The 13,340-nt window shown below is 38.8% G+C and overlaps 1 protein-coding gene across 1 annotated transcript; it reads left to right on the plus strand.

Annotated features, from left to right (window-relative positions):
• Positions 1-11,536: 11,536 nt before the first annotated feature.
• LOC138870099 (uncharacterized) lies at positions 11,537-12,395 on the plus strand. Its single transcript, XM_070147695.1, has 2 exons — positions 11,537-12,174; positions 12,329-12,395. Exons 1-2 carry the CDS (start codon positions 11,537-11,539, stop codon positions 12,393-12,395), a joined length of 705 nt encoding a protein of 234 aa, XP_070003796.1.
• Positions 12,396-13,340: the final 945 nt, after the last annotated feature.

A 13,340-nucleotide genomic window follows, 5' to 3' on the forward strand; every position in this document is an offset into this window, starting at 1 on the left:
CCATGACTAGCACCCGACCACACTTGCCGAGCACCAACGCACATTTCATCTAACCTTCATTATTATCTTTTAGGGCTGACGAGATCAATATAAATGGTAGACCTAGATCATGGTCAACCAGCAATAAAATATGACGGCATGAATATACATAGCAGGGGATGACCAGACAATCAAGAAACTACATATAAGGTATGAGCTACCACGCTACTATGAAAGACTATACAACAAAAACTAGCCGACAAGGCATACCAAACTATACATGAGCCGACACCTGTCTATGAGCCTCTAAAAGAACATAAGTGTTGCAACATAGCCGGAACAGGGCCCCGACATACCCATAATGTCTATAACAAAAATTGCATACCAAGACCAAGGCAAGTCCGGAGAAGGGATCTCGCCAATCACCGCTGAACTGGACAGTCTACTGTGGTGGGGGAGCTGCACCTGCCTGTCTATCAGGACCTGCAGCACGACATGCAGCGTCCACAAATAAAAGGACGTCAGTACGAATAAAGTACTGAGTATGTAAGGCAAGGAACCATAAATACGATCAGTAATGTAAGCAAGGATAGAGAATATACAACCTGTAACATCTTAGTACCTCTGAGGGCTACTTACATGAAATGCATGATACATATGTATAAATACATAAACCTTTAAAGCATTCGCCTCTGTGGGCATCATCATCATCATATCGTACCCGACCATAATAGGCTCGGTAGAATCGTACCCGGCCACGTGGAGCTCGGTAAAACCCAACTGATCAGTGGTTGCACAATAGGTGCCGTACCCGGCCAACTATAGCGTGGCTCGGTAGAGTAAAATAGATACATATATATAATGCATGCTCGACTCATGGAATCACATTCTAAACCTTTCGGAGTGACGTAAGGTCGGTATCCTCTGTACACGTTATTAGGACTAACTCTTCACTATGAACCTTATAAGAATCAGGAAGTACCAACAACATTGATAACATAAGACTAAGAGAAGCAACATTAACATCAATCGTTCCATAAGAGGGAAAACAATGTAAGTACTGCTAGCTTCTAAGAGTAGAGTATCTTGGAAGATCGTTCATTACATTATGTGCAATCGGAGTCGTGCAAAAGAAGGAAAGGGATAGCCTCACATACCTTGTATATACTTCCCCAATCTCAAGCTATGCAATTGTCAAAACTCCTTAGTCTACAATAAGAGAAACGATACTATCGTTATCATTTAAGCGTCATAACTATTATGTATCGACCACAACCTATTTTACGATGAAACGGACAGCACCTCCCCTATATATATGACCTCACACCATTCAAAACAATCACCAAACAGCCCAAACATCATCAATAATAAACATATTGAGCCTCCCAAAATAGTCCACACACAGCCTAATCACTCCATACATACGACGACCACCGTAGTCGTGTCAAACAACCTGGAAATGTTACGAATAACTATCAGCCCATAAACCTACATATATATGGTGTTTCTCCACACCCTTCCTCCTCCAAAACTCCACAAGATAGTAGTAAAATACGCAGCCCAACAACAACGCAAAACAGTCCACAAAACAATAACACTACTACCAAACCTTTCGATATATATCTCACAAGTTCTAGCTTCAATGGCTTAGCCGCAACTTGGATAATCTTAAATACATATAGAGTAAGAGGTTCCTTACCTTTATACAGAAAGAACAACTCCAATTTGACCTTAAATTTCCAAGAAATATCCCTCCAATGCTGCCACAACAACAAAAAAATGAAACTAGCGATCAATTAGTGTTTTTCGGCACTAGAATCACTTTAGAAGGCTTGAAATCACCTAGGATTGATATTAAGAACATTAGGGAGTATTTACAGAACATATACCCTTTAAAACAACCTCCCACACGAGCTGGAACGACACAAAAATGAGCAACAACAAGAAGAACAAGAGACTTACTAGCGCCACGGAATTCCCGACACTTGATTTGTGTTGTTTGCCCTTTTTTGGGTCTTGAATCTTGAGAGAACCTTGAGAGGATGTTCCTAGGGTTCTAAGGTCTGAAAATAGTGAAAAGAAATGACTTAAAACGGGTTGTAGTCATCCTATATAGGTCCAAATATCTTAAACCGACTTAGTGGGCCCCATAGAGAGGTGCTTGGCGCAGTCTCGCGAAAACGCGAATATCTCTCTACTCCGAGATCGTATCGATGAACGGTTTAATGCGTTGGAAACTAGACTCATAGATCTTTAATTTGGTGGGTAGATCACCCCGTAATTCCTTGTAAATTATGAGAAAAGATTAGAAACATTTGACCTAATGTTTAAGTAAAATTATGAACCTAAGTTGCGACAACTTTTGTCGACTTTTGTTTCATAACTCGTTTGACTTCAAGACTTATGATACGGATATTATATGATTAAAATACCTTAATAAATGACCTCTTGAGTGTATTAAGCACCGCTAGATTACCTGAAAATACGAGTTACAACATCCTTGATTCGTTTAACTTCTAATATTGGTTAATCACCCTTATACACTCTTGTATCACTTAAGACCAATAGGATTGACTTCTTATCATCTCAAAGATAATTCCTTCTTGAATTTATGTTAACTAATATATGGCATGAACTAACACATGTGGATATGGGTTGTAACAACAACCTAGCTTTCTTTACTGTTAAATGAGAAGCATTGTTCTTTTAGGGAAAAAATCATGGAAGTTTCCCAAATTTTCTACGAAAGAATAACACACTTGAAATATTGCTCATGGGTAGTAATGCTTTCATAGGATTTTTCAATCGGCCTTCATACACCTAGTCCGATGTGGAAGCAATTAACATATAAGAGAATCGATGAAGTGGCCAACTTCACACAAATATAAGTTTAATATTTTCGAACCTTGCATTTATGAGAATGAGCAAAAGATGTCTCGAGAGACATATATCTTCTAGCATCCGTGACGGGACAAATGTAGAAGCATTAATTTCAAACAATTAATTTTCAGACGAACTACCAACATAACTTTCCATGCAATTGTCATTAGAAGATTTATATTTAAATAACTACAAATTCATAGGTAAATTACCAAAAACTCTTTCTTCCATCAATTTGCATGTGCTCGATATTAGCAATAATAACTTTTCTGGCACAAAGTGAAGTAGTCAGAGTACAGGATTGTTAGTACTTGCCATGTCACATAGTCAACTTCAAGGTCATATTCACATGGAATTTGTATTCCATCTTTGATGTTTATCTCAAGTTTTTAGGCTTGACAATGAATCAATCCAAAATATTTCTATTAATGAGAATACCTTTTTCTTAACAAGAATCACCTAACTGGTAAATTTATACTTATAATATTCTCGCATCACTCTGGTTTGTTACCTTAGATCTGAGTGATAATACTTTTGTAGGAAGCATCATTGATGTTTATATATATATATATATATATATATATATATATATATATATATATATATATATATATATATACATATATCACCTCATGTTTTACTCTTGTTTTGTGGATTTAGGATATAAAATATATTGATTTAAAGTATGTCGAGGTATTTTTATATGTAACTAATCCGGAAGCAATTGGGAGCGAAAGATGCGAGACTAGAGTCAAAACTGACGAAAAAAAAGAAAGTGGGATTTTCAGTGCCACAGACAGCGCCCCACACTACCGGTGGCACCCCAGACAGAAGACTTAACAAACCAGCGCCAAGGACGGCGACTAGCGCTGGGCTGGGTGCTGGTGACGGGATTTCTGTCCAACTTTGCTTGGGACAAGGTTATTTCGGCCCTAGACCTACCCAGCACGTATAAAAGCAAGACTAAGCTTATTTTTAGAGGGGAGATGCCAATTTGAAGGAAGAATACACACGGGAAATATTGGGGAGTGAAGAGATCTCAATTTTCTTCATCTTTTCTTAGTATTTTCAATTATCCAACACTTATGAATTTGTTTGATACTATTATGAGTGGCTAAAACTCATAGTTCTAGGGTTGTGATTTAGCCATGAATATTGTTATTTAACATTGAGTTAACCTTGGTTACAATTCACTAATATATAGTTGTTTCTTCAATTTTGTGATTAATTGCTTAATTATCTGGCCAGCAGTTAGGTTCTATTTACTATTTATGCTATGCTTGGGAAAGCCATGTTTAGATTATAGAAGAATTATAGAGGGTATGATCTTAACTTTGAGGGGGCGGATTTGTGGTTAACATAGGAATATACCTAGTCACTGTGCTTAATTAAATATCGTAATCTTAATGCGTTCTTAATAGATTGAATTCATAGAATATAGGCATTAATCTATTTTGAATAGGCGAGTAGTAGTTCGGGAGAAGGCTATGAGAGAAATTATTGATTAATTAGCAACCATGAGTGAATTGTATGAAAGAGAGAGTTAACTAGAACACAATAGGATTGGTGAATCGGTCACAACCCTGGAATATTTGTCTCTATTGAATACATAACAATCATTTTACAGTTTGATAATTTAGTTACTATTTAGAATTATAGTTTAGTATAATCACATTCTTGAACTCGAATTTGGCTTGACTGAATAACAATCTTGGTAAATTTAGTGGGTAGTCGATACAAGTCTCTATGGGTTCGACACTCGACTTATCATTTTATCACTTGTACGACCACATATACTTGCGTGTGCGTTTGGGAGCAATAAATTTTTGGTTCCATTGCCGGGGACTTGAATATTGACTACTTTCTAGTTTTTGCTTTCATTGGTTATTTCGTCAAGTCTAACGTTACTTGATTGTTGCTCTGATCTCAAGAACTTTAATTGAATGCGCAGGGTCATAAGCCAGGACAGACTTCAAGACTTTGACCTCGGACCTGAGAGAACATTTCATAGGAGGTCGCATCATGTTTTACTCTTGTTTCATGGATTTAGGATGTAAAATGTGTTAATTTATAGTAATTCGAGGTGTTTTTATCTGTAGGAATGATCCGGAAGCAATTGGAGGCGAAAAGTGCGATATTGGAGCCAAAACGAACAAAAAAAAGAGAAAGTGGGATTTTCTGCGCTACAGGCAGCGCCCCAGACAAGAAGACTTAACAAACCAGCGCCAGGGACGGTGCCTAGTGCTGGGCTGGGCGCCGGTGACAGGATTTCTGTCCAACTTTGCTCGACACAAGGTTATTTCTGTCCTAGACCTACCCAACACATATGAAAGCAAGACTAAGCTTATTTTTAGAGGGGAGATGACATTTTAAAGGGAGAATACACACGGGAAACATTCGGGGAGCGAAGAGATCTCAGTTTTCTTCATCGTTTCTTAGTATTTTCAATTATGCAACACTTATGAATTTGTTTGATACTATCATGAGTGGCAAAAACTCATAGTTCCAGGGTTGTGATTTAGACATAAATATTGTTATTTAACGTTGACTTAACCTTGATTACAATTCACTAATATATAGTTATTTTTTAAATTTTGTGATTAATTGCTTAATTGTCTGCCCATCAGTTAGGTTCTATTTACTATCTATGATATGCTTGGGAAAACCATGTTTAGATTAGAGAAGAATTAAAGAGGGCATGATCTTAACTTTGAAGGGGCGGATTTGTGGTTAGAATAAGAATATAACTAGTCACCGTGCTTAATTAAATATCGTAATTTTAATGCATTCTTAATAGATTGAATTCATAGGAATATAGGCGTTAATCTATTTTGAATAGGTGAGTAGTACTTTGGGAGAAGGCTATGAGAGCAATTATCGATTAATTAGCAACCATGAGTGAATTGTATGAAAGGAAGAGTTAACTAGAACACAATCGGATTGGTGAATCGATCACAACCCTGAAATATTTGTCTCTATTTAATACATAACAATCATTTTACTGCTTGATAATTTAGTTACTACTTAGAATTATAGTTTAGTATAATCACATTTTTGAACTCAAATTTGGCTTGACTGAATAACAATCTTGGTGAATTTAGTGGGTAGTCGATACAAGTCTCTGTGGGTTTGACACTCAACTTATTATTTTATCACGTGTACGACCACATATACTTGCGTATGCATTTGGGAGCAACAAGTTTTTGGCACTGTTACCGGAGACTTGAATATTGACTACTTTCTAGTTTTTGCTTTCATGGGTTATTTCATCAAGTCTAATGTTACTTGATTGTTGCTCTGATCTCAGGAACTTTAATTGAATGCGTAGGGTCATAAGCCAGGACAGACTTCAAGGCTTTGACCCCGAACCTGAGAGAACATTTCATAGGAGGTTGAGGGAAGAAAAGGACACGAAGAATATTCAGGCACTTGTTCAATTTCCTGTGAACAAGGAGCAACATATGGTTGTTCAGGAGGTGGCAATGCCCAGCATTACTAATGTAACCTCTATCATTGTGAAGCCCAGGATCACTGAGCAATTTGAGTTGAAACGAAGCATGATCTAGCTACTTCATGCGAATGGGTAGTTTATGGGTCTTCCATATGAGGATCCACAATAACATATCCTGAATTTCTTGGAGATTATTGATACTTATATCTCTAACGGAGTCACTCCAAACTTGTGATGCTCACACTTTCCCCGTTCTCTCTGTTGGACGAAGCAAATCGATGGTTAAAGGCTAAACCAGCTAATTCTATTACATCATAGAATGATCTGGCAAGGAAATTTTTGGCAAGGTTCTTCCCTTCAGGCAAAACTGCAAAGATCAGAAGTGAGATAGTCGCCTTCAAATAGAAATCCAGAGAGTCTTTATACTTAGATTGGGAGAGCTTCAACGGGCTGCTCAGAGAATGTCCTCATCATAATCAGACAAACGAAGTGTTAGCTCACACTTTCATAGAAGGGCTACATCTTGAGACAAAGATTGTGGTAGATGTTGCAGCTGGAGGTCAAGTGTTGGAGAAGAGCTTTGATGAGATATATGTATTATTGAACAAATTCTCCAAAAGCAATCCGGATTGGCAAGAAGAAATTGGCAGACACACGGTGCGAAAATCTGCAGGGGTTCTCGAGTTAGATGGCGTCTCTGCATTATCAGTGCAAATTTCCACATTGACCAACCAAGTCAATCAGATGAACTTGGTTATTAACAAGCAACAAGCCCAGCCAGTGCAACAGGTTCAAATATTTTGTGAAGTCTGTGGAGAAGGTCACATGAACAATCTATGCCCAGCAAATCCAGAGTGTATATTTTGTGGGTTATGCAAATCGAGGCCAGGCAAATCAGTATGGGGACACTTACAATCCTAACTGGAGAAACCATCCAAACTTCTCTTGGGGTAGAAACCAAGGTGCTCAGAATCAATACAGGCCACAAGCACCTCAACAACAATATAGACCACCTCAGGCTGAACAACATGCAAACTCGACGAGTCACTTTGAGGAGATGATGAAGAAATTAATGGCTGGCCAGCAGGCCCAAACATTAGAGATGATAAAAAAAAATAATGGTTGACCAGCAGACCCAAGCAGCAGCGATGAGAAATTTGGAGCGACAAATGTGACAATTTGGTAGTGCCCAAAATACTCGGCCAGTTAGGGATCTTTCTAGTGATACTGAACCTAATCCTAAAGCTCCAGTCAATGCGATTACGTTGAGAAATGGAAGAGCATTAGAAGAAATTTCAAATAAAAAGAAGTATACAGCTAGTCTGAAGGAGAATTAGTTCTCAAGCCAGTTGAGGAGAATGAGAAAGAGAGCAAAGGATATGAGCCAGTAATTGTGACAAGGCCACCACCTCCGTTTCCATAAAGACTACAGAAGCAAAAAAATGATGCTTATTATAAGAATTCTTAGATATTTTGAGCCAAGTGCGTGTAAATTTGCCTTTGGTGGAAATTTTGCAGGAAGTGCCTAAGTATGCAATGTATCTTAGAGATATTGTGTCAAAAAGCAAAGACATACAGAGTTTGAAACAGTTGCACTTATTGAAGAGTGTAGTACTAGAGTTCAGAGTAAACTTCCTCCTAAGTTGAAAGATCCTGGGAGTTTCACAATTCCTCTATCTCTTGGAAAACAAGAAATTGGTAGGGCCATGTGTGATTTAAGGGCTAGTATAAATTTGATGCCATCCTCTTTGTTCAAGTAACTTGGATTGGGGGTGCTTAGACCTACGACAATCACTTTATAGTTAGCAGATAGGTCAGTAGTTATGGCAGAAGGAATTATTGAGGATGTGTTAGTTCGAGTTGGAAAGTTTGTTCTTCCTGTTGATTTTATTGTTCTTGATTACGAGGCAGATAAGGAAGTTCCCATTATTTTGGGGCGACCATTCTTAGCTACTGGTGGAGCAATTATTGATGTGAGGGAAGAGAAATTGAAGATGAGGAAATAACTTTTAATGTGTACAAGGAACTTAAGCTCCCCAAGCATTATGATGACTTGTGCATTACTGTGGTAGAATTGAAGGGGATAGAGCGGAGTCCTTGTGTGAATTGTAATAATCCAGATGAGATAACTGAGTTAGAGGAGGTGGTGTTGCAAGCCGAGTGTGTAAAAATGATTGAGAAAAGATCCAGAGATGAAAGAGGAGACCTTCCGAGAGTGTGCAAAAAGGCTAGACTCATGGAAGAAAGAAGAATAAGAGAAAGCGCCCAGCCTGAGCAGAGTAGCAGAGTCGTGCCACTACTATAATAAGGTACTTGTTGGGAGGCAATCCAATCTGTATTTTAATTTTTTTTATTGTCATTTTTTATATAGTGTCAAGTTTTGTGTTATTTTTTGTTTTTTCAGAGTAGGGGAAGTCTGAGTACCCGAAGTGAAGCTCAGGAGCATGTTTGAGCTTAAGTGTGGGGTCGTCCTGACCCTTAATATTGAGGATCATGTGCTAGCTAGGCACAAGAGGCTCTCAGAGAGTATATTCTCACCCATATTTTAATATTTTTCTCTGTAATCATGTATCGAGGACTATGCATAAAATAAGTGTGAGGTGGGGAGACTACTTTCTGAAGTGTAATTGTATAAAATTATTTTGTTATTAGTTTTTATTTTAGAACTCGTAGTAGACATAGTCTAGGTTTTCAAACAAAAAAACAAAACAAAATAGAAAAAGCTCGAACTTTTCCCGATGATGGATCCGTTGGGCAATTTCTTGAGGTATAAAGTCCGATTAAAAATACAAAAAGATTTTTTTAGGATAGTTAGGTAGTATCTCTTGATTTTTCCTTGGCCGTCGATTCTTTTCCAAGGATGTAGCTCGAAACGGGTACTTTATTTTTTTTAGGAGTAATTTCGGAAGAAACGGAGTTGCTCTGAGATACTCATTGACATGGTTGATGCTAACATATTAGGCTATGACATACATTCTATCTTCCCGTGTATTTGGTTTGAACTGTGGCGTCTAAGTAAAGTAAATAGCCTATTTTGTGACGCTTTTTCTCAGTTGTTTGACTTGTATGCCACATAGTACATCATTGCTTAAATTTTCTCAGTTATGTGTGCTTGCTTAACTTGAGAGTTGAACATAACCGCCTTGATTGAGTCATGTGCAATGTGTGTGAGGATTTATGATCTTCTGTGCTATCCTGTGTAGTCTAGAACTTGTCCCGTGTGTTAATCGAAGAGAAATTATTAAGTTGTGCTAATCTAGGAGATAACATATGCATTTTTTGCTTGATCATAGATGTGCTTGTCACATAAAAATAAAAAATTTCCATTGCTAGCCCTTTTGAGCCGATAGACCTTTCTTTTGGCAACTACATTACAAGTCATATCCCTATTTTGTTCTTAATTTGAGATTGTTGAACCTTTACCCCCTAAGGCACTTAGTCGCTAAAAGAAGTAAGGTGAGGGATTTGGGGAGTAGCTTTTGAGTAAAACCATGGAAGAGCCCATTGGTGCACTAAAGTTGAAATCAAAAGTCACTAGCCGATGAACTTTAATGTATGGAGTGTGTGAAAAAAAAATACAGAAAGAAAAAGAAAATTTAAAGAGAAAAAAATGATAGTCAAAGTATGTAGAAAAATATACACCTCCAAATCTTATTAATTTGTGCTAGTGGGAGTATAGAAGTGCTTAATAAAAGTAAGGGCTATGTTGCATATGGTGTGTGGCAAGTGAATTAGTTGAGAAGAATATGTGCTCAAATTGTGAGTGTAGTGTATTAAAATGCTTAGGATGGTTAGTCACTATTCCTAAATGTATCATACCCGTTCCTTAGTCTACATTACAACCTTAAAGTCCTAATTGATCCTAGATGTGGCTAGCTTCAATTAGTAGAGATGTACACTACGGGCAAGCTTATGGTACGATCACGGGATGCTTCTTTGTGAGAGTGAGCGAATTTTGTTCAATTGTGTGTGATGTCCTTAATTTATTTTCAAAGGCATATTTGAATGTGTGGACTAGTCTATATTCACTCTTTCCTTGTTGGTGAGGGCATATGATCTCATGAATGATTGGCAATGTTGTAAATTTCTCTTGTTGGGTGAGTACTCGAGTTGAGGGTGCTTGGTGGTTACAAGTCGGCTTTTGAGGTTGGGTGGTTACAAATAGGTTGTTGGAATTGATTGAATTGAAATGTTATACTTGGGCATGCTTAAAGCGAGAAGAAAGTGAATTTTGTATGTTCATACTTGATTGCCGGTACTGATCATAGTCAAGGGTAAAATGTATGGTTAAAAGTTGAAGTGCTCCTCTATAGTTGATACTTGTACGTAGTTGGGGGTATATTTGATAGTCCCATTACTCGAGGATGAGCAAGAGTCTAAGTATGGGGTGTTGATGTTTAGTTTAAAATATATATATATTTATATGTATATCGCCTCATGTTTTACTCTTGTTTCGTGGATTTAGGATGTAAAATGTGTTGATTTATAGTAATTCGAGGTGTTTTAATGTGTAGGAATGATCCGGAAGAATTGGGGGCTAAAGGTCCAAGATTAGAGCCAAAATGGACGAAAAAAGAGAAAGTGGGATTTTTAGCGCCACATGCAGCGCCCCACGCTACATGTGGTGCCCAAGACAGAAGACTTAACAAACCAATGCCAGGGACGGTGCCTAGCACTGGGCTGGGCGCTGGTGACGGGATTTCTGTCCAACTTTGCCCGGGATAAGGTTATTTCGGCCCTAGACCTACCCAACACGTATAAAAGCAAGACTAAGCTTATTTTTAAAGGGGAGACCCACTTTGAAGAGAGAATACACATGGGAAACATTCGGGAGCGAAGAGATCTCATTTTCTTCATCTTTTCTTAGTATTTTCAATTATCCAACACTTATGAATTTGTTTGATGCTATCATGAGTGGCTAAAACCTATAGTTCTAGGGTTGTGATTTAGCAATGAATATTGTTGTTTAATATTGACTTAACCTTGATTACAATTCACTAATATATGGTTGTTTCTTCAATTTTGTGATTAATTGCTTAATTGTTTGGCCAACAGTTAGGTTCTATTTACTATCTATGCTATATTTGGGAAAGCCATATTTAGATTAGAGAAGAATTGAAGAGAGCATTATCTTAACTCTAAGGGGGGGGGGGATGGAAGGGGCAGATTTGTGGTTAGGATAGGAATATACTTAGTCATTGTGCTTAATTAAATATCATAATCTTAATGCGTTCTTACATAAAGTTAATAGAGAGAACCGACGAGGATCAGAGGAGAGGGAATAGAGAAAGATATAAAGAGGCTACGAAGGAGGCAAAATTAGCGGTCACAGAGGCTAAGACTGCTACATTTGGTCGGCTGTATGAGGAATTTGGGGGCAAAAGTGGGGACAAGAAGTTTTTTTGGTTGGCCAAAGCGAGAGAGAAGAAGGCTCACGACTTGGATCAAATGAGGTGCATTAAGGACAAGGACGGTCGAGTATTGATGGAAGAGTCCCAGATTAGGCAAAGATGGCAGTCGTACCTTCATAAACTTCTCTATGTAGAGGGGGATGGAAACATTGTGTTAGGGCAATTGGGTCACTCTGAGAGTCACCGCGACTTTAGGTATTGTAGGCGCATCAAGGTTGAGAAGGTCGTGGGTGTGATGCGTAAGATGAGTCGGGTCAAAGCGATCAGACTAGACGAGATTCTAGTAAAGTTTTGGAGATATGCGGGTAAAGCAGGCTTGGAGTGGCTGACTGGGTTGTTTAATGTTATCTTTAAAACGAAGAGGATGCCTGATGAGTGGCGGTGGAGTACAATGGTTCTGGTGTATAAGAACAAAAGTGATATCCAGAATTGTAACAACTACAGGGGTATCAAGTTAGTAAGTCATACAATGAAAGTTTGGGAGAGGGTGGTGGAAGGGAGGATAAGGAGGGCGGTATCTATATGCGGGAAATCAGTTTGGGTTCATACCGGGTCGTTCTACTACGGAAGCTATCCATATTATTAGGAGGTTGGTGGAAAAATACAGGGATAGGAAGAGGGATTTGCATATGGCGTTTATTGACCTACAGAAGGTGTATGAAAAAGGTCCCTAGGGACATCCTTTGGAGGTGTTTGGAGGTGAAAGGTGTGCCTAAGGCTTAATTAGGGCAATAAAGGATATGTATGATGGAGCTATGACTCGGGTTAAAACTGTGGGAGGTGACTCAGAACCTTTCCCGGTAGTTATGGGGTTACACCAAGGATCTGCGCTCAGCCCGTTTTTATTTGCCCTGGCGATGGATGCACTGACACACCATATCCAAGGAGAGGTGCCATGGTGTATGTTATTCGCTGATGATATAGTCCTGATTGATGAGACGCGAGTCGGCGTTAATAGGAGACTGGAGGTATGGAGGCATGCCCTGGAGTCTAAAGGTTTCAAGTATTTTAGGACTAAGACGGAATATATGGAATGTAAGTTCAACGACGTAATGGGGGAAGAGGGTGTGGAAGTCAGTCTTGACTCACAGGTCATCCTCAAGAGAGAAAGTTTTAAGTACTTAGGGTCAATTATCCAGGGAGATGAGAAAATCGACGGAGATGTTACGCACCGTATTGAGGTGGGTGGATGAAATGGAGGTTAGCGTCTGGAGTCCTGTGTGACAAGAATGTGCCACCAAAACTTAAAGGTAAGTTCTATAAAGCGGTGGTCAGACCGGCCATGTTGTATGGGGTTGAGTGTTGGCCAGTCAAGAATTCACATATCCAGAAGATGAAAGTAGCAGAAATGAGGATATTGAGATGGATGTATGGGAACAATAGGATAGATAAGATTAGGAATGAAGATATTCAGGAGAGGGTGGGCGTGGCTCCGGTGGATGACAAGATTCGGGAAGCATGGCTTAGATGGTTAGGACACGTGTAGAGGAGAAGCCTAGATGCCCTGGTTAGGAAGTGTGAGCGGTTGGCTTTGGCAGGTACGAGAAGAGGTAGAGGGCGGACCTAAGAAGTATTGGGGCGAGGTGATCAGACGGGACATGGTGCGACTCCAGATTTTT

This window comes from Nicotiana sylvestris, chromosome 1 (genome assembly GCF_000393655.2).
Source record: "Nicotiana sylvestris chromosome 1, ASM39365v2, whole genome shotgun sequence".
Lineage (NCBI taxonomy): Eukaryota > Viridiplantae > Streptophyta > Magnoliopsida > Solanales > Solanaceae > Nicotiana > Nicotiana sylvestris.

Coding starts and splice junctions, on each gene's coding strand:
- LOC138870099 (XM_070147695.1), top strand. CDS start 11,537: ATGCGTTCTTACATAAAGTTAATAGAGAGAACCGACGAGGATCAGAGG. Junction 12,175..12,328: donor AACAACTACAGGGGTATCAA/GTTAGTAAGTCA, acceptor GGAAAAATACAG/GGATAGGAAGAGGGATTTGC.